The following is a 23,922-nucleotide window of genomic DNA, read 5'->3' on the forward strand; positions in this document are numbered from 1 at the left end:
CTTTATTTGTTCTAATATTATTTATTTTCCTTTCGCATCATTTTAGCATCACTCACAGCTTAAACGGTGCTTGGGAAGGGGAACTTTTCGTCCGCGATCTGGCTGCACTGGGTAGAGGTACCCTCTACCCTCCATAAGTGGGGATATCACTCTCCGTATAGAGAAACCAGTTTATGTTCTCAAAGTTGTGTGACGCGCATGCGCCTGATAATTAAAAATATGGAGCCAAGTTCATGGCCAAGTTCATGGAGGTTTAAAAGTATACCCTGATAACACGAGTTGATCGTGAAAAAGTTAGTCATTCATTAGTTTCCGACCAACTTGACGACAAGTTATCGACAACTTCAGCTTTTGCAACTTTTGGCTACAATCCCTGATAACACGAGTTGATCGTGAAAAAGTTGGTCATTCATTAGTTTCCGACCAACTTGACGACAAGTTATCGACAACTTCAGCTTTTGCAACTTTTGGCTACAAGTTACCGCCAACTTTCTCAGAAAGTTGGCGGCAGTATGGAGCCGCAACTGGAATGCAAGTTTCTGAGGAACCCTGATAGCCAAGTTGGCGAGAAACTGACGAGAAACTTGCAGCCGCAACTGGAACCAAGTTGATCGCCAACAGTTGGTACCTCCAATAGTTGATGGACATTTTCTGAGAAAGTTGGTGGCAAAAGTTGTAAATCCAAAAAGTTGACGATCACTTTCTGAGAAAGTTGGTGGCAAAAGTTGCTTGCAAAAGTTGGTGATCATAAGTTGACGGTAAGTTTACTTTCAATTTCCTCAGAAACTTGCATTCCAGTTGCAGCTCCATACTGCCGCCAACTTTCTGAGAAAGTTGGCGGTAACTTGTAGCCAAAAGTTGCAAAAGCTGAAGTTGTCGATAACTTGTCGTCAAGTTGGTCGGAAACTAATGAATGACCAACTTTTTCACGATCAACTCGTGTTATCAGGGATTGTAGCCAAAAGTTGCAAAAGCTGAAGTTGTCGATAACTTGTCGTCAAGTTGGTCGGAAACTAATGAATGACTAACTTTTTCACGATCAACTCGTGTTATCAGAGCTCCCTTAACTTGGCACCTCAAAATTAATTTTTTAGATTTTGTTATAAACAAGTCAATTGTCCGTCCAATGTCCGTCAATGTCCGATAAAATTTTTTATTTGTCCGATAATTGTTTATTTTTAAAAAATTAAACAAATTTTTGTTCTTAAGTTGGCACTCACTCTCTCTAATCGAATGGTTTTTTTTTAATTTGATAGATTAATTTTTTTTATTGATTGTCCGATTGATAATATTATTTGTCCGATCGTTTTTCTATTTTAAATTAATTTTTTAGTGGAATTAATTTTTTAATTAGTAATTACCAATGCGCATGCGCAAAAGTAAAACAGCTTTGAGACAGCCGCCATATTTGTTTATATCTTATCAGTGGTTGTACTCCAATATCGGAGTAATTATTATGGAGATACCTCTACCCTCCACAGTAGTTATACATGTTTACATAAGTATAATGTTATCTATCAGCAATGAGAAGTGAAAGGTAAGAGTTAAAAAATTAAAATTCGATTGAACACAAGTCCTTTTTCAAGTGAGGTAAAAGCTGTGAAACTACCATGCCTTTGAGCCTTCAGAAGGGCTACACAATTCTTTGTAGTATTCGTTTACCTTCTTTACTGTTTATATACTTTTTAGCAGCAAATGGCCGACGACTGAACCAGAAGCATTGATTGCCGGTGAGAAAAATTCATAATAAATATTCAAATTAATATGACATTTATATTTAATAACAATATAAAAAAATCTAAACCTGCATGTTTTAGTTATTATAAAAATGGCCTGTGTCGAGAGGGCGATAACTATCGGTATCGATGTTCAAATCAGCAGTCTGGAGCTGAGCAGGATGAAATGACTGATGCAGATGACTCGGACAATAATACCAGCGAACAGGGAACCTCATCAGTTCCTTGTCGTTTTTACAAATGAGGAACCTCTAAGTTTGGCAATCGCTGTTATATCCACACAGCCTCGACTAGTAATCGCAGTGATGATCAAGAATTAAATTCTGGACAAAACTCTGGTCTATCTGTCGTAGTATCGTCACTTACTGACACAGGTCACTCACATTTATTTATTGTGATCAATATGGGCCAGGATTAAAGTGTCAGAATAAATATATTTATATGTATATATATATATATATATAAGTATATTAATAACAAATATAAATTGTAAAATGTATGTCTTCAAACCGTTTGTGTTAACGGAATGCGACAATCCAAGTGAAACTAAGCTGACACCCAGAACATTTCCGACGATATTTTGCAATGAAAAATATATGTACTCATTCAGCGGATACAACTACACCTTAAATCGATATAGAGCAGCAGTTTTTGCCCAGCAACAACGAAATAATTCTTGGCATGACATTTAAATTGGACAAACTTATTGTAATTTCGTGGTATGTGTCAGTCAAAAGGTTACCTGTACACCCAAAATTTAAAAAATGAGCCCGAGGTAGGAAAATGACCACTAAGGGTCCGCTGCCTAAGCGATTCTTCTCCCATAATTTTATAAGCCACGGGTCGTATTTTTATACCTTCGGAAACTATCGTGGGTTGGGAGTCTTCAGGATAGACCCAGAGACTGGGATATGGGAAAAGTTGTCTCCAGAAAATGGTGATGATTTCCCTGGGTACTATGATGACATCGAGCTGGCTTATGATGGCAAAAAAATGTATGTGATATTTGTAAAAATACGAGGGGAAAGAATCCGCGAGCTCAAGGTATCAATCAAAATTTAATCTTCACTTAATTAATTTGAAATAAATTATTTTACAGAAGACCTCTATTAGCTTATTTAAATTTTCTTACAGACAATACAGTCTTATGACATTGAACAGAATCGCTGGTATATTTTGGATACTACCGGAGATCCTGATAATGAGAAACCGTTTCCTGATATCAGGATTAATTTCGGAATCGCTCATATCGTGGATCTGGAAAGTAAAGGCACAAATATTGTTATTTCTGGAGGAATGATGGACAAGAGAATTTATGATGGCATTTGGCGACTGAGTTTATTTACACTGCAGTGGACTTGTTTGAATAAATTTGGGTCCATTCTTCCTCAAGCTATTTGCGAGTATGACGCGATCACTTCCCTTGATGGCAAGATGTACGTTGTCGGTGGAAGGATCAAGAAAAAAAATAACAGAGTAATTGATACTTCATTTATTCTAATTCTATCATCAGTTGTATTAATAAAATATATATGTATTTTTTTTTAGCTAAGTGAAGTAAATAATCTTTACTCCACTTGGTTACGGATACCACAACTCACGGACATCTGCTGGGAAGCTGTTAATTTTTATTACAGAGAATTAAATACAAAAACAGATGAAGGATTGTTTGAACTCGGACTGCCTATTAAATTCGTAAAGTCTAGATGCCAGTGAATTTATCATTATTTTATATATCAAAATTAGGGGTACACAAATAGTTCGAACTTACGAATTATTCGTATCGAATCAAAGTATTTGATTTAAACTCCGAATCGAATAATTCAAATTATTTGTAAACTTACGAATAATTCAAAAGTTTGCAAATAATTTATATATTTTATTATTAATGGCTGGAAATTAAAATATTTTTTCTCATCAAATTTTTATCAGAGGTAAACTGACACAAATCGACGACAAAATTATTTTTAGTTACTTTAGAAAACTAAACTCTATTAAATAAAAATTGAATACTTGAAAGCTGATGAAAATTTTCACGATTCGAATCGAGTAGTTTGAAAAGTTACAAATAATTCGAAAACTTTCAAAAAAGTTAAAAATTGACGGGTAATTCAAATTTTCCATGATTCGATTTTATCGAATTATTCGATTCGATGATCCTGAAGTTAGCAGACGATTGGCAATTTTCTGAGGGAAATAACATTTAACATGTGGAGAGAATAAAAAAAACTAATTGTAATTAAAATTAAATTTAAAATTTTTCGAAAATAATGATTAATTATTGTATGGGACCTGAGGCCAATTAATTGTGAAGTGGGGAAAGAATAGAAACAAATGAATTGTAATTCAAATATAATTTAGATTGGGTCGGAATTAATCATTGATTCTTGAATGAGGCTTGAGGCCAATTAAAATTAAAGTCGGAACAGAATAAAAAAAATGATAGCAATCAAAATTTAATTTTAAATTTATTGAAAGTAATATTTAATTATTGTATAAAGACTGAGGCCAATTAAATTCAAATTGTGGGCAGAATAAAAAAAATAATTGTAACTTGAATATAATTTAATACTTTATGAAAGTAATAATTAATTATTGTATGTGGCCTGAAGCCAATTAAATTTGAAGTGTGAGTGGAATAAAAAAAATTGGGATTTTAATTTAATTCACAATTTTTCGAAAATCATAATTAATCATTGTATGAGGCTTGAGGTGAATTAAATTTAAAGTGTGGAGAGAGAAAAAAAATTAATTGTAATTTAAATATAATTAAAATTATTCCGGAATTAATAATTAATTATTGTATGAGGCTTGAGGCCAATTAAATTCAAATTTTGGACAGAATAAAAAAAAATAATTATAATTTAAATATAATTTAGATTTTTTAGGAATTAATAATTAATTATTGTATGGAGTCTGAAGCCAATAAAATTTGAAGTGTGGACAGAATAAAAATCAAATAATTGTAATTTAAATCTAACTTAGAATTTTCCGGAAATAATTATTAATTATCGTATGAGGCCTGAGGCCAATTAAATTTAAAATGTAGATGAAATAAAAAAAAAATAATTGTAATTTAAATATAATTTACAACTTTTCGAAAGTAATAATTGATTATTGTGTGTGGCCTGAAACCAATTAAATTTAAAGTGGGTGGAATAAAAAAAAATTGTGATTTAAATTTAATTTACAATTTTTCGAAAATCATAATTAATTATTGGATGAGGCCCGAGGCCAATTAAATTCAAAGTGTGGAAAGAATAGAAGAAAATTAGTTGTAATTAAAATTTAATTTCAAAATTGTCGGGATTATTAAGAAATTATTGTATGCATACAATGATTAATTATTATTTCCGAAAAATTCTAAATTAAATTTAAATTACAAATATTTCTTTCATTTCATCCACATTCTAAATTTAATTGGCCTCAAGCTGCATACAATAATTAATTATGATTTTCGAGAAATTCTTAATTTGTTAGATATGTAGAACAGTTTTTCTTGTCTATTACAGATTTTGACAGCACTTATTATTGAATACTAAAAATAAAAAATACTAAACATATGTGCAAGAAATACTTTATTCATTAATTTTCATTTTTTTTTTTTATTTTATTTTTTTTTTTTTTTAACGACAGATACAATTAAATATTTAATTTTAGAGTGGCTGATCTCTATGATTAGCATTTTCATTAAATGAATATTAAATTGCACATAATAAATGAGATTTTTTATCGTTCATTAGAAAAATTTAGATATAGGGTGCAAAACAGGCTTTAAATATTCAAAGAATTAAAGAATTTAATCATTATTTGAACAGTGTTAATTAACAAACAATGAGGTATCAATAAAAATAAAATTATTCTCAACTTTGTTATATACAATATAATACAATTTTAGGATCTTATGTAAAGTACACCATGAGGTGTTATTGATAAACTATCCGCCACCGATTCAGGTTTCTTGGCATTATCATTATACGATATCCATGAACCAGATGCTCTTCTGCAATAGGCTATCTAGTGGAAAGTAGAATACCCTGCAACTCCGGATAATCTAAAATTTAACAAGTGATTATTGTTAAAACAAAACTGATAACTAAAATAATTATTTAAAAAAAGCTTTTATTTAACTATAAAATATATTCTTATCAAACGTGTCTAACAAATTTCAGCCTGATAGCTTCAATGAAATATTGATTGCACAATTCAAGAACAAACGTACAAGTCAAGTTAAATGAAAGCTTTTAATGCAAAACATATTTATTGCTCAAAATATTCTACGAACCGATAACGAAGAATATCTCCACATTCATTGGCTTTTAAATTTAAGTATACTGGCAGCTCACGTAATTTACACATTCGACCTTCTGTTTCCCCATGTTTTTTTACATCAAGCTCTATATAAATATATAAATTGGGCGTTCTCTTAGATAGTTTTTTTACTTTTACAGTAACTATAAAAGGAAAGATAATTATCTGCATTTTCATTTATAGTACTTTTTTTGAACATAAAGCTACATTTCAAGCGGTACTGTTCCCAAAAAGCAAATGCAATAATATCTGTCCAAACATTTTTTCATAGTTTAATATACTGATGTCCATTGCTGTCAATATTTTTTGTTATAATTTTATTCCATACTTCTCTAAAAATCTCCACACCAAAATCTTCAATTTCATTAGAATCATGAAAATACCAATTTTCGTTGACATAATCTATGTCATTTTTATCGTCATCATTACTACTTTCGCTATCAATACTTTTATTCAGATTGTCATTATCCAATTCATTATCATCATTAATATTAGATATATTTGAATTTTGAGAAAAATAACCACATTCTTGCCAGACAATAGTTAAAATCTTTTTTCTGTCTTGACGAACATTAACACGAACACAATTACTAGACCATTTGTTTTTTAATTCATCGGATATTATTTGCCAAATTTCCGAAGACCATAGTGGTAAGTCAGGGATAAAATATTTAATATGTTTCTTTAAGACTTGAATTGCAGACTCAACAAATACATATCGTTGACGCCCCATCAATAATTTAACGATTAAAATCTAAAAAATATAGATTCTTAAAATCTGTTGAATAATGGTTATAACTAAAATATTTTCGATTAGAATTTTGTTAATAATTGAAGAATCGATATAATTGAAGACAAACAATAATGTGTTGAATATTTATGGAGATAATAAATTTAAAGAAAATTTTTTGATTACATTAAATAAGGCGGCAAAAAGTTTATTAATGAATAAGATTTAACAAATTATACGCTTTGTTTTTTTGTACTTATGTGTTTTACTTTATTTTTTTATACTTATATGCTTTGTTCATAACAATTGTAGATACGGTAAACAGAGATATTTAAGAAAAGCGAAGCTTCGATTGATTGTCATTTGTTTAATGAAAATAATAAAATCAAAAGATGCATATATGTTCATAAAAATACACAATTGTTGAAATCTCTCGTATCGACTGATGATTATTTTTGTTCTTACTTTTTAATTACAACAAATATTTGACAGATTATTTATTAATTAATTATAAACAATGAAAAAAAAAAAAAAAATAATAATAATAATAATAATTTTTCAGTAAATTAAAATTAACGAAAAATAATTTTTTGACAATATATTTATAATCCTCGTATTAATAAGTTTGAGTGACATAAAATATGAATGTTTTTTTAGAAAAGCTTAAATATTTATATAAATAGGTAAAGTCTTATTTGTAATAGTTATATCAAATTTTCTTCGAAAACAAAATCTATAAATTATTTAATAAATATATTTAGTAGATAAAAAATTTTGAACCAACGATACTAATATTTTATAAGCTAATGAAAATGAAATGTGAACACATATTTTTTTGAATGCAATAAAATATTTTAAATAACTTATTTACGATAATTTATATTACGTTTTGCAGTTACGTAATTTAGCATTATATCATCATACTTATTAATTTAAAAAATGGAAAGAAATGGTATTTTTAAGTTGTGATAGACAGATTCTTACAAAATTTATATTTTCTACTTTTTATTAGAATTTTTTGTTTTATGGAATAAAAATATCAATATTTACTCCAGGCATCGTGGAAATAAGTATAGCTAGTATTCTAGAAAGCTCTTTTCGTTGATAATATTCTTCTTTAATGTTATTGTATTTTCCTGGCAAATTTTTTATAAAAATTAATACATTATTCGATAAATTTATAACAAAAAAGTAAAAAGCACATTATAAGTACATACGAATTATCCTAATAGCTTTTTTCTGCCATGTATTCCATCGTAATCTTATAGCTGCTAAATCGTAGATAACTCAAAATATTAGTTAAGTACACACTTACTAGTGCACAAATAATTGACCACGTAAAAAAAAATAATCAATAAGCAATAATATATAATATTAGATCATACTGTAATTCTGTACTTGATGCCATGAAATCGTGAATAAGTACTCAAAAATTTCAACGAATATTTTCGTACCTATCAAAAAAAAAAAAATATATATATATATATATCTGGCGTTTTATTTTTTTTTTAAACGGAGACTTGATAATGGAGTACGGATCCGAGATCATTGTCAATCTCACCAGATTAACCTGAAAAAAAAAACCAATTAAATTAATTTTCTATAGGACTACTTCAATGATAAGAATTGTAAAAAACTAAACCAAAATTAAAACAAACGCATAATAAAATATATAAGATTTTTTTTTATACGTAATAAAAAATATGCTAAGAAATAACAAGATTTTTTTTAGTAGGATATTATTTTAATTTATGTTTTTTTCTTCTAATCAATCATTTAAAAACTAATTTTAACAGATACACAATATAACATTATGAAAAAAAAAAGTGTTTTTATTGTAAAAAATAAACAATGATAATGAGTGAGCAAAAAAAAATTCAAACCACTTTAATAAGTATTTAGTATTTTGCCTATGACTTATTAATTATATGCCAATATTGAGATGTCATTTAAATTCAAAAATAATAATCAATAATAACAATGTTTTCGCTATTAAATTAATGTACATTACACTCGTAATTAACGCACTTTAGCAATAACATATTTATTGTTATTTTTATTATTTTTTTACCCGACAACCTTTAAATTTTTTTTTGCTATCATATTATCTATTACATCTTTTTTGTAAAGCCAAAAAAGTATAATATTTATCGGAATATAATTGTAAAAAACTTATAAAGCCGATTAATGCATTGTGACTTGTCTTGGAAATCTATATGAAAAAGAAAAAGAATTTTTTTTTATATACATCACAAAACTTAAATTTTTTGAATATTTTTTATGTCTACTATTTTTAATAATTATTATTAATTTGCGTGGAAATAAAAAATTTATGGTTCATTTTTTTTTAATTATTAAATCATAAAAGGACAAAAATATTTTTACCAGACGCAATCTTCGGAATCTGAGTACACGACGACAACTTCGTCATGATCATCTATATAGATTCAGCGATTGTCTCTTTCTTCGAGAAAATTCCATAATATTAATTGCTAAAATAAATAATTTAGTTATTTAATAAATATATTAATATAAAAAAATGATAAATAAGTCGTTGTACCTGAAGGAAATCAATTTCACCGCTAGAATGAGAAGCTTGACGTGCTGAAGGACCGACGTCTGTTTTAGTTCCGTCAGGTAAGGCATGAAGATAAAAGCATTTGTTGTCGAAGAGACATTTTCTTTGGCCCTTGTTGAAGTACTTACAATCTTTCTGGCTGTTAAATTAAATGTAGAGACAATAAATAAAATATTTAATAATTGACAAGAAAAGGAGAGAGGGCGAACGAGACATAAAAATTCTAAAATTTTAAGAAAGCGGACTGGAACATTTGTTTCAACTTCTCGCTGTGAAAATTGAAAATTTTCTAAAAAAGGGAAGTTATTGGCTTCAGTATGATTTTCGAAAATCGAGTTTTCATCAGATCTAGACGTTTTAAGGCCCTACGAAGCTATTTAGACTATTTTCAGATGGACGCGCGCGCGCGCGCGCGCGTGTGTGTGTGTGTGTGTGTGTGTGTGTGTGTGTGTGTGTGTGTGTGTGTGTGTGTGTGTGTGTGTGTGTGTGTGTGTGTGTGTGTGTGTGTGTGTGTGTGTGTGTGGATCGCCGTCGAAGAAATTCTAGAGAAAATCGATAGAAAATTTATAAAAAATCTAGACTCAAGTCTCAAAACTTAGAACTGATTAGATTTTTAAGGGCATTCTCAGACAGTGCCCCCCCCCACTTTTTAAAAATATACAATGACTTCCATCTGTCATAACCGTATTAAAATTTTATTAATTAATTAAAAAAAATCAAAACCTTAATTGAAAAATGGACAACGTAGTCGTAATTTCGTTGAGATATAGAATTTTAGAAAATTATTTGCAATTGATATTAATTGGGAGCTAAACGAAATTTGTTGAATAAATTTTAGCCAACAAAATTTAAAAATTCGAATTATAAAATTGACATGCTCGAAAACAGCGGGAAGTTTCGGGGATGGCTACAGGGTCAACCGTTTCCCAGATTTTTTTTATAATAAAATATTTTGACAATCAACCAATACTGTCATAAATTTTCCAAACAAGTAGATTATCCGAAAAATATATTTATTAAATATGAAATATTAAAAAAAAATTAATGATTACCTCAGTGCTCCTTTATACTTGATGATAAGTTTTTCTTTTTCTTCATTAGTGTCGACCCAATATATGCAGGGACAAACGAAGTCCGAGCATTTTGGACATGACCGTATAATTTGGTTATCAAATTGTTTAGCATGACGCTATTTTCTAATGCAATTCAAACAAAAATAGTGATTACAGTTTGGTAATATACCAAATCTTCTCTGTTCACAGGAGGTCTTTTCCATAATAACCTCGAAGCAAACTCCACAGGCTTTACTGCGGCTCCGTTGAACAGCAAACGACAGTTTCATGTCAGCCTCATGTTATTTTATGCAGGCCTTTAGTGATTTAAATATTTAACTAATAAAATTAAAAGATAAAAAATGTTGATAAAAAATTTAAACTTACGCCGATAAGCTGCTGTCGACGTTCTTTATTGAACAGATAAAGAGCAGCACTACCGCAAAACTCGCAAATATCTCCATGTAAATAAGGACACTCAAGTTTTTTGCAAACTCTACTTGATTCTGTATAAGGACAGAGAGGTTCTGATGCGGGATTCAATGTCTGGCCTAAATTGTTGACTGTTCTAGCATACGATTCTGGTTTGTTGGCTTTAAATGACAACATATCGATGTCATTATCAATGTCGTCGTAATTTAAAGCACAATTAATGGCTGCCAATGTGGTCGGTACAAATTTTGGTGCTTTGACCCATTCGTTTGGTTCATACTTGTTCTTATTTCTGTCAAAATAAAAAAAACCTTGAAATTAAACCTTGATATTAATAAATATAAGATTATAATTAAAAAAAAAATTACTTACGATTTATCTGGAGTGACGACTGGAGGAAAAGCCGTCGATGATGAGTGACCTGTGTCAGTAAGTGACGATACTACGACAGATAGACCAGAGTTTTGTCCAGAATTTAATTCTTGATCATCACTGCGATTACTAGTCGAGGCTGTGTGGATATAACAGCGATTGCCAAACTTAGAGGTTCCTCATTTGTAAAAACGACAAGGAACTGATGAGGTTCCCTGTTCGCTGGTATTATTGTCCGAGTCATCTGCATCAGTCATTTCATCCTGCTCAGCTCCAGACTGCTGATTTGAACATCGATACCGATAGTTATCGCCCTCTCGACACAGGCCATTTTTATAATAACTAAAACATGCAGGTTTAGATTTTTTTATATTGTTATTAAATATAAATGTCATATTAATTTGAATATTTATTATGAATTTTTCTCACCGGCAATCAATGCTTCTGGTTCAGTCGTCGGCCATTTGCTGCTAAAAAGTATATAAACAGTAAAGAAGGTAAACGAATACTACAAAGAATTGTGTAGCCCTTCTGAAGGCTCAAAGGCATGGTAGTTTCACAGCTTTTACCTCACTTGAAAAAGGACTTGTGTTCAATCGAATTTTAATTTTTTAACTCTTACCTTTCACTTCTCATTGCTGATAGATAACATTATACTTATGTAAACATGTATAACTACTGTGGAGGGTAGAGGTATCTCCATAATAATTACTCCGATATTGGAGTACAACCACTGATAAGATATAAACAAATATGGCGGCTGTCTCAAAGCTGTTTTACTTTTGCGCATGCGCATTGGTAATTACTAATTAAAAAATTAATTCCACTAAAAAATTAATTTAAAATAGAAAAACGATCGGACAAATAATATTATCAATCGGACAATCAATAAAAAAAATTAATCTATCAAATTAAAAAAAAACCATTCGATTAGAGAGAGTGAGTGCCAACTTAAGAACAAAAATTTGTTTAATTTTTTAAAAATAAACAATTATCGGACAAATAAAAAATTTTATCGGACATTGACGGACATTGGACGGACAATTGACTTGTTTATAACAAAATCTAAAAAATTAATTTTGAGGTGCCAAGTTAAGGGAGCTTTATTCCGACCCCCTGCCCTTGTAGCCACCCTAACCATAAGTTAACTACAACCCTAATAGCAGTTTGCTTGAGCAAAAGTTTACTGTACAAAAGTTTCGTTGAAGTTTTCGTCAAATTTCCGTCAACTTTAGACTTTTCCATTTTTTACGACAATTTGTATGCAACTTGCTATTGAATTTGACGTAAATTTACTGCCCGAATTGGAATGCAAATTTACTTAAAAATTTGACTAGAAAAAAGTTGTTAATTTTCAGTTAAATTTTATGACAATTTATCGTTACTTTGACTTGAAAAATTGTTAAGAATATTTTTACCCTCAAATTGTAGACAATTTTACGTATAAATTTGCTTACCTTCTGAAATGATAAGAATGAAGATTACCGACTGTTTTTTTTTCGTAAAAATGTACCCTGATAGCACGAGTTGATCGTGAAAAAGTCGGTCATTCATTAGTTTCCGACCAACTTGACGACAAGTTGTCAACAACTTTAGATTTTGCAACTTTTGGCTACAAGTTACCGCCAACTTTCTCAGAAAGTTGGCGCCAGTATGGAGCCGCAACTGGAATGCAAGATTTTGAGGAAATTGAAAGTAAACTTTCCGTCAACTTATGATCACCAACTTTTGCAAGCAACTTTTGCCACCAACTTTCTCAGAAAGTGTTCTTCAACTTATTGAATTTCCAACTTTTGCCACCAACTTTCTCAGAAAATGTCTATCAACTATTGGAGGTACCAACTGTTGGTGGTCAACTTAGTGTCCAGTTGCGGCTGCAAGTTTCTCGTCAGTTTCTCGCCAACTTGGCTATCAGGGTATCTTTAAATTCAAGAAAAATTAACTGTAAATTTTTATTTGCAACTTTTACTGTGAAATTGTCTGCAAATTCGGACAGCAGATTTCATGTAATTTCAACATCAAATTACTTGCAATTTCAAGCAAAAGTGGCAATTAGGGTTACTGTCAGACAATGACGTTAAGTTGATTGGAAGTTTCACTTCAAATTGACGGCAAGTTTTTCTGTCAAGTTACATTCAAGCTACGTATTCTGAAGCCAATTTGAAGGAAAGTGTTATTAAGCCAGGCTTGCCAGAACTTTTCTCGTTAACTTGGCCGAAAATATTTCACGACAGAACTTGTAGAGCAAGGTCTGACTATCAGGGTGATAGCCACCTTAACGCAAGTTACCCTAATACACTGATCTCTATATAACGTTATATAGAGATCAGTGGGTGACAGGAAACGTTTCAAGACCACTCAAACTGTATTTATATTTCTCTGAATATAAAATAAAGATTTACTTATCTATTTATTCAATTTTTATAATCTACGTATACATAATTTAATAAGTATGTGCCACGACGATTTATTATCTAAATTATTGACCAAATAATGATAAGACGCAATAAATATTAATATATAAATTTCAAATGGAGTTTAAATGCGCACCTATTTATGTATTTTAAGTTCACTAATTAATTAAAAGGTGGAGGCACCTGAGGCCCCTGAGGACATAACACCTCAGGTGCCGTCATCTGTTAATTAATTAGTCAACTTGAAATTCATAAATAGGCGTGCTTTTAAATTCCATTTAAAATTCATATATTAAGATCTTACAATACTTATTACACCTTATTAATATTTGGTCAATAACTTAAATAATAATTCATCGTGGCACATACTTAAATTTATTGATTTTAAATTCAAAATTGGTCCCGCGTGACAACGAACTGCCCACTGTCCAGAAGGTGGCGTCAGCTCCGACCTTAGTAACCTCCCAAGACATAACACTAGACACGAGTTTTACAAACAATTATTTATTTTATAACTATTGCATCAATATCAATGTTAAATAAAATATCTAATTCGTCTATGAACCTCAAACAAGTACAATCATTTAATTATTATTGTTATAATTAACTTTACATTTATTGAATTTTTTTTAGTTTTTAGTACGACAGCAAGTCATAGCACTTTATCGAAATATCTTGAGGACAATTAAAAAAATACCGACGAAAGAGGATCAAAGTTATTTTTTAGAGTGGGCTAGATCTGAATTTAAAGCCAATAAAAATATAACCGATGAGGTAGATAAATTAACAAAATAAATAAACAATGATTACTTATTAAATTTTTTTTTAGTTTGCGATAAAGTCTTTAATAGTTCATGGGGAAAATTCAATGAAAGAACTGAAGAAAAATTTAAATTATTCAAAGTAAATAATAATTGTATAGAATGTATATATTTTTTACATTAAAAAAACAATTAATATGACTCAGTACATTTTAATCAACGTAACAATTAAATTTATCACAAAAAATACACTTCCAGTGCAAGTTATTATCAATGCAATTGAATTACGTGCGCTTTTGTGCCTAACAAATGACCTGAGAATGGTTTGTACCAGTGATTCAATTATATATTGTCCGTCAAAAAAAAAACAGGGTATTATATTTATCACAGCTAGACCTGCAGATAATACAGTTATATATTTACACAGTAATTCTATTGATTCAGGTAAATTGTGACTAAAGATCTGGTACTTAGGTGTCCAGTTCGAAGTCTCAACTGTACGATAAATATCGGCCGGATGTCCTAAAAATAGAACATTATTTTTCTGCGTTGATATTTTTACCACCTGAAACAAAAAAAGGTTTTTAAGAAAATCTTTTAACTCTAAATCGTAAAAAAAAAGATCAAATTGTATTGACTTACTTTTGTAACATTATCTAACGAAGGTTTAATACAGTGGATCTCAGACCCCAAACAGTCAGTAAAGAACTGACATAATCCTTTAGAGTGTTCAATTATTTTTCTAGCCGGTAAACAAAAATACGGAGGCAATTCTAATGGATCTTGTAAATTTTCTACATATTCAAAACATAGATTCTCATTCTTATTGTCTTCACAACAATTTATTACTCCATTTTCTGTCATCCAGGATGGAATTGATTCATCGTGCTCCTAAATAAATAAATAGATAATATTTAATTAATTAGTCAAATTTATCATTAAGAATTAAATTAAATAATTGAATCACTTCGATAAATGTTTGTTCAACACAGTATCCAGATGATGGTCTTTTAATCGTTTGCAGCAAACAATGATACCAGTCATCATTATTTTTAACGTCGCAGTTATTTATTTTATAAATAACATCAAATGTTTCTAAACCTCGTGGTCCTAATAATGGCGAATTCTACAAAATAATTTATTTAATTGAGTATCGTTCTTTTATTAATAATAATGCATATAAATATAAATTATCAAGAGCTTACGGTTGCAATTGATGTAACGTAGACTCCAGAGTTTGAAATATATAAAGGTGTCCAAATCCATGAGTTAAAAGAAAATATAGCAGCAGCAATTATAGCCAAGACAATATTATGCCAGATACCAGCACAAAGTATCCGTAACTGCCCACCAATTTTTAATAATTTTAATTGCTCGTAATTTATTGAAACGTATGCTATAGGTAAGATGAATGCCAGGATAAAACCAACTCCGTAGACCTGGACATTTTCACGCGATGCAGCTACTGCATGCCCCATTTCATGAAAAATGCTACAGATTCCTAAAGTTATTACGTAGTATTGGATATCAGACACCGGGACATTAATACCTGGAATCTGAGTTTGAGTTATGAATTAACTGATTCATATGTTTAATTACTTATTGGAAGCGTTGATTGGTGTTTATAAAAATACCATTGGTTCTAATTGCCAATTAGCGTCAACTGGTCCACCTTCTGCTGATTTATTTAAGAAATTTGATATTGTCATCTTTATTATAAAACCAAATGCTATAGGTAATAAAATAATACTGACAATAACTCCTAAATTAAACCATAGAGACAATAGTTTTGTTTTATCCATCGACCATTTCAGAATGTTACGGTTGAAAAATGACGTGAACCAAATTATTCGTAATGGCTTTATCTCCAGACCGGTATTTTCCATAAATAAAAAATATGGATAGTGTAAGCATGACTGCAAGTATTAATTTTACATTTATTATTATTGGTAACAATAGTTGTTTATAATAATATAAGATTAATTGGTTGGTAATTATTGTTTCAAGTAAACGTAAGCTGGATTTTTGATCCACATATTTATTTATTTATTGGAAAAATAATAAAACGCATTGACACTCGCAACGTTTCAACATAAATTACGGGATCTTCAAGCCAAAACCTAGAAATTTCACAATTTATAATATTATATTATCTCTCAGAAGTACAAAATTATTTTTCATAATTATAAATGCTAATTGTAAATATAAAGAATCATTTACTTTTGAAGATATTAGTCAAATTTACTATTTTGAATCTACATTATTAAAAGATTAAGACAAATTTTGTCCAACCTAACTTTGGTTTCATTCGAAAGGTCTTAGTTTGTATTTGTGCCTGTTAATAACCAACTCTTTTTATGAGATCAATAATTAAATATGTTGATTTAGTTTTCTTGATAGTGATGAGTACATTTGAATTCCGCACAAAGAATCGATGAGTTTTTTTGTTTTCTTTTTTTTTTTTTTTTTTAATCATATTTTAAAATTACTTACATTAGTTTTAGGTGAATCTTTTAAAACAAGATACTGAATTATTTTTTTATCAAATGCAGACATTTTATTAATAGATCCTAGAAACTTGAACAATTTTGTTGTATCTTTCACCACTTTTTAAATATTTTAGAAATCAAATGAAAAAATAATTACGAGAGAATCAGGGTGGAAATACTAGTTTTGGACATTGAAACTGAAGTGAAAATTTTCTTTTAAGAAATTAACAAAATATTGAATACTATTTTATTGATAAGTTTATATACAGTTTTAAAATATAAGACTTAATATATATTGGGCATTATAAAAGGTATTTTTGAGGGTGATCGAAACTAGTATGAATAGATATTTTTATTAATTTCAAGTATATTTTAAATAGTTTAAATAAAAATTTCTTTTTTCATGTATTTGTCACATTGTTTAGACATCTATGGTTTTATTAATCAATAATTAATGGTATGCTAAGATGTTTTACTATATTTAAAAATTAATTAGTTATTAATTTCCTTAGTATTTGCAAATGGTGTTTCAACTCTATAAGACAGTAATAAAAAGATTTGGGTTTTTTTTATTTCTTTTTTTTGAGGACTTTATGATTAAATAATCATTGAAATCAATGTTAGAACATATGAGAATAAATTGCATTAATCTTTAATCATAGTAATAATTATAAAAATTGAATTAGTAAATGACTAAAAAAATTTATGAGTGTGAATTTAGCAGATATGAGAATAATTGTAGATTGTAAAAATAAAGAAAAATGCACATATCGACTTTACAATTCTATAACTGCGCACTTATTATTTTTATTCGATTTAAATTTGTTCATTTATTTCAAAATTATAATAACTGCCAAATGTCTACTACATTCACATATAAAAAATTTATTTTTGAACAAACTGAATAATTGTCAGTTGTAATACTCGGGCACTCACACAGAGACTGTATGTTTTTGTGAGTACTTGTTCTGATTTGATTCATTTATAATAATATACAATATTTTTGCACTTTTCGCAAATACTGAACATTAACATGAATGTAGATTTAGCAAACACGAGACATTTTATGAATTTCAAATAAATTAAAATAATGAAATTTAAAAAAATGCGCGTACGGATTTTTTATTTATCTAAATACACATTTTTTTGTTTTTATTCGACTTACATTTTATTTACTTATTCAAATATTTTAAAAATTTCCCACCAGTCTGTTATATTCACACTCATAAACTATCAAATTTTTGGATTTCAGCCTAAAAATGACAGAAGTTATGTCGAAACATTATCAATATTAATAATTTCATTGTTTTGTCAATGAATATTTGTATTACGAATATGTTTAATTAAATCAAAAATAAGAATAATTATGATTGATAGTTACCCGGAATAATATGTTGAAAAAAAATAAAGAACAATGAATGAATCCAATAATTATTAAAAGATCAAGTGCACTCATCATAAATATTTACAAATAATTTTTTAAAATCATTTATAATAATATGCAGTAAATATTGTAATTTATAATTTACTTGGTTTATTATTTAATTAATAAGAATGATATTTTAATTAAAAAAGAAATCTATTATTTGTTTACAAACATGAACATGTGTGAAGGAGTCACCATGTTTTTTTAACCTGCAAAAATTTGAATTACAAAAGCTAAAAAATTAATTGTCATGGACGTCATGGTTAATGGATCAAACCCTGATCGATTCGGCGTCACGCGAGAGCTTTACCAACTAAACCATCTCAGGCTTTGGCAGGTTATGTTTACTTTGCCCACATATACTGAGCCCCACTGGCCTTATGGTCAGTCACATTTTTAAATCCTAAGCACTGAATTAATATTACAAATATTATTGCCAATAATTTAGAAAAATGTTAGTTCCGACATTTTACCAAAATACTGAACGGATCGTATGAATCGTTCATAAATGAATTTCAATATTAAAATAAAAAAGTTAAAAAAAAAAAAAGAATTTAATTACAAAAAAAATTAAGAAATTATTTGATATTGTTTAACTACATTAATTAATTTATTATAATAATATAGCTATTTAATTTTTAATTTATTTAAAATAAAAATGTGGACTCAAAATCCATTTGCTGTGCTAGTGTGAGAAAGAGGGAGAGTGGGGAGTATTCCTTGGGGTGCGAAGGAGGGAGCACCTACCAGTGAATTCAAGAGAAAACTTTCTTGGCTTGAGACTAGTAATCTTGGTTTGAGATTTTTCGTGTGATTGGTCAGAGAAAGTATACTATACTCAAACCAAGAGTTTAAATTTTTTAAACCAACTCCCTTTATTTTTAGTTCGATTTCGTACCGATTATTGTTTCAAAACATCATAGATCTTTAATTAAGTGTATAACTTTCTTGAACTAAATATTTTTATTTCTTGGTTTAAGTAAGTTACATACTTAGGTTAAGAAAAATGTTTATTATAATAAGAAAAGCAAGTTTTTAAAACAAATAATTCTATTATTGGACCAAGTATGAAATATATATTGGCTTAAGAATTTTTTTTCTTAATTCAAGATTTAAAATTCAAGAAATTATTTCACTTCGTTCAAGAAATTCCCGGTTTTCATTCCACCCGCTGAAAAATTTTTTGGTTGAAGAAAAATTTTCTCGAGTCAAGATTTTTTTTTTCTGTGTTGGTTATATTTAATGTTCATTTGTAGCCTTATTACTCTCGTTTGTTTGTTTGTCACTTCAGTTTACTTCTTTCATTTTTTAAGTGACAGTTTTAATTAACCAAATAAAAGTACTAAAAAATGGGTAAAAATAATATTTTTATCTTATTTACGAGTTAATGTGACTGTAAATCACAAATTTCTCATTCTCTAACAATTCTCCGTATCATCGGCTTAAAATTTACTTGTTTCTTGCTTGCTACTGATACTGAATCTTCAAGTTTTGATGCAGGTAATCATGAAAAATAAGGTGTGTGACTTGTTTCATCCCTAGTCACACAATATACTAATATATAATTCCGTGTATATAATCATATATAATTATATATAATCTCATATATAATCACTTATACTCATTTGTAATGAGATAAAATCATTCTTCTTTGAGAAGAGCGATTATTGTAATGCTGGATTTCTTAAAAAAGTATAACATTGTTTATTGATTATCACAAAGTTTAGGTAGCTCAATCAAATAAAATATAATTAACAAGTTTCAGCATTGAAATTGGATGTATTTATTAAATATAAATTTCTTTCCAGACGCGTTTTTATTTTTTTCTCTATTCGCACTCAACTGGATAAACGGTACTATCTTTGTTGAACTTGTACAGTAAATGGGAACTTTGTCCAAGCTTTTCTCGTAAATAAATGGGAGTTATCAAAAAATTGAAGTGCATTTCGCTAGTTCATAGAGTAAAGCTTCGGGTCTGTGTTTTTCTTTGCGTTTAGAGCTCTTATCTCAAAGAAAAGCTGGGAAAAACTTATCTGAAAACCGTTCTTAAGTTCTTTTTTTCGCATTGAAGTTATCCCTGATAGCCAAGTTGGCGAGAAACTGACGAGAAACTTGCAGCCGCAACTGGAACCAAGTTGATCGCCAACAGTTGGTACCTCCAATAGTTGATGGACATTTTCTGAGAAAGTTGGTGGCAAAAGTTGTAAATCCAAAAAGTTGACGATCACTTTCTGAGAAAGTTGGTGGCAAAAGTTGCTTGCAAAAGTTGGTGATCATAAGTTGACGGTAAGTTTACTTTCAATTTCCTCAGAAACTTGCATTCCAGTTGCGGCTCCATACTGCCGCCAACTTTCTGAGAAAGTTGGCGGTAACTTGTAGCCAAAAGTTGCAAAAGCTGAAGTTGTCGATAACTTGTCGTCAAGTTGGTCGAAAACTAATGAATGACCAACTTTTTCTCGATCAACTTGTGTTATCAGGGTAAGTATTTCAAAATACTTGCGGCTGAATCGACTTACAGTTGGTAAATTCGCATGTATAGTTCTGCAATTATATCCACCAGACGGAGCCATACCATACTGACAATAATTATTGATCCTACAATACAAAATACAGTTCATCCAGTTCATTAAATATCATACAATCAGCGCCATGTATTCATACCGTACCTGGTTACAAGCGTACTTTTTACTTTTCTACTTTTAGTATTCTACCAACATACATCTCTCTTAAATAGATTTCTATGCGAAAATATCAATATTAAATATATTTATGTTGCAAAATAATTCTATGTAAAATTATCTCTGTGTAAATTTATTCTATTAAATATAAATATATGCTACAATAATTCATGTCCAAAATATCTCGATACTATATATCTCAATGAAAATTAAGTCTCTAGAAAATTTACTATAATATGATAGAATTAGGTGTTAACATATTTATATTATGAAATTTCTCCATAACTATACAATTCTCCTTAATATTTCCCTATCCTGCATATCTCTATGACAAAACAACTCTATGAAAAAATTTTTCTATTTTAAAATTTTTCTATGGTGACCAAAGTCAGTTTCAACATTTCTCTATTGGAAAAAATAAACTAAGTTTTACGAATGATTTTTTATCTTACCACCAGTAATCGCGTGGCGCTACCATTAAATTCCATCAACAATACAATAATAATCATAATAATGTTGAAAACAACAATGACTAGAAAATGGCGTCAACGAGTACTAAAGTGGTTGTACAGGGCCGGCAAAATATCCAAGCTTTTTTTTTGCATTTATTTAGGTAATTAAATTTGAATCCTGACTTTATCAGTCTTTTATTATAATTGAATATAATACAAATAAAATATTTATTCTCTGATGTCCTTTACTTTCAGTATCATGTATAAGTAGAGTAATTTGACTGCTTAAGGGTTAGTTTGGAGCGGCACACATTAAACCACCTGGTGCACATTTACATAATTCCAGTACAAATTCAACAAATAATTCAAATCAGTATAAATTATTCAGTATGCTATTTAATCCTAATGCTTTTTTAAAACTTGTAAGTATTTAATTAAACTTAATTTTAAGTCATTAATTACATTTTTGGGGATTGATATGATGTAAAAAAATTTTTACTTTTTTTAATAATGAATTACGAAAGCAAATAATAGCAATAGAATAAGTTCCAATATTAACAAAATCTGAAAAATTATAACACAAACAAAGTCTTGTGTTTGATTATAATTTAAACGGTTCATTGGGACACTCGTTAGCATCAACGGTATCATCAATTCCAAGTAGTTCATTTTACCCAAATGATACTGTTGAATCAGTAGTAGGTGAGTAAATGTTATATTTATTTATTTATTTATTGATAATATTCGAGACACAAGAATTTGCAATTAACGATTTGTTATTTGTAATTTTGATTTTAGGTAACGCATTATACCAATTGCATTTAAACAACCAATTATGTCTAGTAGACTCAATGCACCGAGACTCCAGCTCTCCAAAATGCAATTCAATATCTTCTGGTCTCGCGAGCTCTGGATTACTCGGTAGTTCTGCGCCAGTTAATATTCCCGGTATGGCTGAGCGCTCGGTTTTATCTAATTTTTCATCTTCTACGTCCAGTCCACTGCAGCATTTACAATCCACTAGATATTCAACTGGATCAAGATTTTCCCATCAAGATCCAATTGAATCTGTAAGTTTTATTTTTTTAATTTACTAAATAATTTTTATGAATTTAAAAATAATTTTTCATTATTTTATTACAGCCGATATCAGTTTTAAGTCATTCAGTATCAGATCTATTTTTTAATCACATATCTCAATTAAGTAGCTCGACATAAAAAACCATCGGTTTCAATAGTAGTCTATTTAATTTTGCAAATCAATTATCGCCATCGCGCACACAACCATTAGGAGCATCTCCACTTGATAATGCATTTTCAATAAGCCCTAGTAATTCTGGATCACTGTCAGAGGTAAATCTATACTTACATTGACATTAATAAATACATACATTCATTTTATACAGAAAAAATGCTCGGAATGAGCCTCATAAATTTTTTTTACTTTTTATTTTTAACTTCATAAAAAATTATCTGGACATGATGGGGCATTACGGGCTACTCAAACATTATTAATCCAATAAATTAATTAAAACTTATCTCGAATTATTCAAAGTTTTCATTTTTTTAGGAAAACCCATTTTGCCCTACATTAAAAAAAAGTTTCCATCTTTTTATTGCTGCGTTATTTTGACACCGGATATTTACATGGAGATCAGAAGAAAAAATTTCATACTATTATAATTTTTTTCATAGAAAATCCACTTTGTCTCTTCCTCCTGTTTATTTGCACTTGTAACGGGAAAAGTAAGTTGAACAGTGGTAAATACAAAGCAATAACTTGCAGGTTCAAAGGTTGAGAGAAGAGTTGACTTCTATTCGCGTACAACTGGCTACTTGGGATGAGAGGATAAATTAAGCACGTGCCACTTGCTCGGCTTGGCAATTCGAGAGTGAAGAGGATAATAGAAAAGTCTCAGTCGCGGAACAATAGCGAGATGAGGCACTGATGCAAGTGAAAGCACTAAAAAATGAGAATGAAGCAGCTTCTTTAAGTGGCAGTTTACATATTCATTCAATAAAACGTATTACTAATGAGGTAAGAAATTTGTCAATAAGCGTATTAAAATCCACTCAGTCACAGCTACGTCAAGAACTCAAGGATGTTGAAAAAGTAATTACTGTTATTATTAACTATAAACATTTATGTCGCTACACTTCACTGCCGTTATTTATTTTCGATCTACCAATACAACCTTTAAGCTCTTCGTGAATCTTGCAGCCATAATATTTAATAGCGCAGTCATAAAATAAATTTTGACAAGAAAAACATGAAATTTTTTTTTTTTTGCTTATTAACGATCGATGTTTGACAACGATCTGTATTTGCTCGTGCTCTCTTTTCCTTTAGAATCTATTTTATATTACTATTATATCTGCCTACATCTAAATGTACTATTGTAATTTATAAATGATTTACGAACTACAATTTAAGAAAAAAAATGTTTTGTATCTGTAGATTTATTAATGTATGATGTATTATCTATATACA

General features: G+C 29.3%; 4 protein-coding genes and 1 long non-coding RNA gene across 8 annotated transcripts; 2 read left to right on the forward strand and 3 right to left on the reverse strand.

Annotated features, from left to right (window-relative positions):
* The first annotated feature begins 1,296 nt into the window (after window positions 1–1,296).
* Window positions 1,297–5,275, forward strand: LOC128668723 (kelch domain-containing protein 10 homolog). Of its 2 annotated transcripts, none has more exons than XM_053742252.1 (5): window positions 1,297–1,537; window positions 1,690–1,730; window positions 1,818–2,780; window positions 2,871–3,212; window positions 3,285–5,275. In XM_053742252.1, the coding sequence occupies exons 3-5, from the start codon at window positions 2,520–2,522 to the stop codon at window positions 3,450–3,452; spliced, it is 771 nt and encodes a 256-aa protein (XP_053598227.1). In that variant the 5' UTR covers window positions 1,297–1,537; window positions 1,690–1,730; window positions 1,818–2,519; the 3' UTR covers window positions 3,453–5,275. The 2 variants fall into 2 exon arrangements, with proteins under 2 accessions (XP_053598227.1, XP_053598228.1); XM_053742253.1 differs by having other exon boundaries at window positions 1,693–1,730.
* Window positions 5,276–5,509: 234 nt separating this feature from the next.
* Window positions 5,510–7,299, reverse strand: LOC128668724 (uncharacterized). 2 transcript variants are annotated; one of them, XR_008404374.1, is made up of 3 exons: window positions 6,964–7,299; window positions 6,022–6,801; window positions 5,510–5,790 (listed from the first exon to the last, which is right to left on the reverse strand). It is a non-coding gene; the product is annotated as an uncharacterized LOC128668724 (long non-coding RNA). The 2 variants fall into 2 exon arrangements; XR_008404373.1 differs by having other exon boundaries at window positions 6,022–7,299.
* A 1,859-nt stretch (window positions 7,300–9,158) lies between these two features.
* Window positions 9,159–12,076, reverse strand: LOC103579944 (probable E3 ubiquitin-protein ligase makorin-1). The gene is given in 7 exon segments (XM_053742485.1): window positions 9,159–9,269; window positions 9,338–9,494; window positions 10,408–10,724; window positions 10,795–11,131; window positions 11,212–11,553; window positions 11,641–11,681; window positions 11,834–12,076. Coding segments are annotated over 4 exon segments (807 nt in total). The 5' UTR covers window positions 11,017–11,131; window positions 11,212–11,553; window positions 11,641–11,681; window positions 11,834–12,076.
* Window positions 12,077–14,535: 2,459 nt separating this feature from the next.
* Window positions 14,536–18,835, reverse strand: LOC103572252 (membrane-bound transcription factor site-2 protease). Of its 2 annotated transcripts, none has more exons than XM_008550774.2 (6): window positions 18,257–18,835; window positions 16,021–16,302; window positions 15,592–15,942; window positions 15,354–15,512; window positions 15,029–15,277; window positions 14,536–14,951 (listed from the first exon to the last, which is right to left on the reverse strand). In XM_008550774.2, the coding sequence occupies exons 1-6, from the start codon at window positions 18,332–18,334 to the stop codon at window positions 14,589–14,591; spliced, it is 1,482 nt and encodes a 493-aa protein (XP_008548996.2). In that variant the 5' UTR covers window positions 18,335–18,835; the 3' UTR covers window positions 14,536–14,588. The 2 variants fall into 2 exon arrangements, with proteins under 2 accessions (XP_008548996.2, XP_008548997.1); XM_008550775.3 differs by lacking the exon at window positions 18,257–18,835 and adding an exon at window positions 16,880–17,078.
* Window positions 18,836–21,961: 3,126 nt separating this feature from the next.
* On the forward strand, window positions 21,962–23,862 carry LOC128667278 (RING finger protein unkempt homolog; the record flags this gene model as incomplete). Its single annotated transcript, XM_053742599.1, is given in 4 exon segments — window positions 21,962–22,133; window positions 22,230–22,501; window positions 22,575–22,784; window positions 23,218–23,862. Coding segments are annotated over 4 exon segments (1,080 nt in total), but the record flags the coding sequence as incomplete, so codon positions are not given.
* Window positions 23,863–23,922: the final 60 nt, after the last annotated feature.

The sequence above is a fragment of the Microplitis demolitor genome, chromosome 10 (assembly GCF_026212275.2).
Source record: "Microplitis demolitor isolate Queensland-Clemson2020A chromosome 10, iyMicDemo2.1a, whole genome shotgun sequence".
Taxonomy (NCBI): Eukaryota; Metazoa; Arthropoda; class Insecta; order Hymenoptera; family Braconidae; genus Microplitis; species Microplitis demolitor.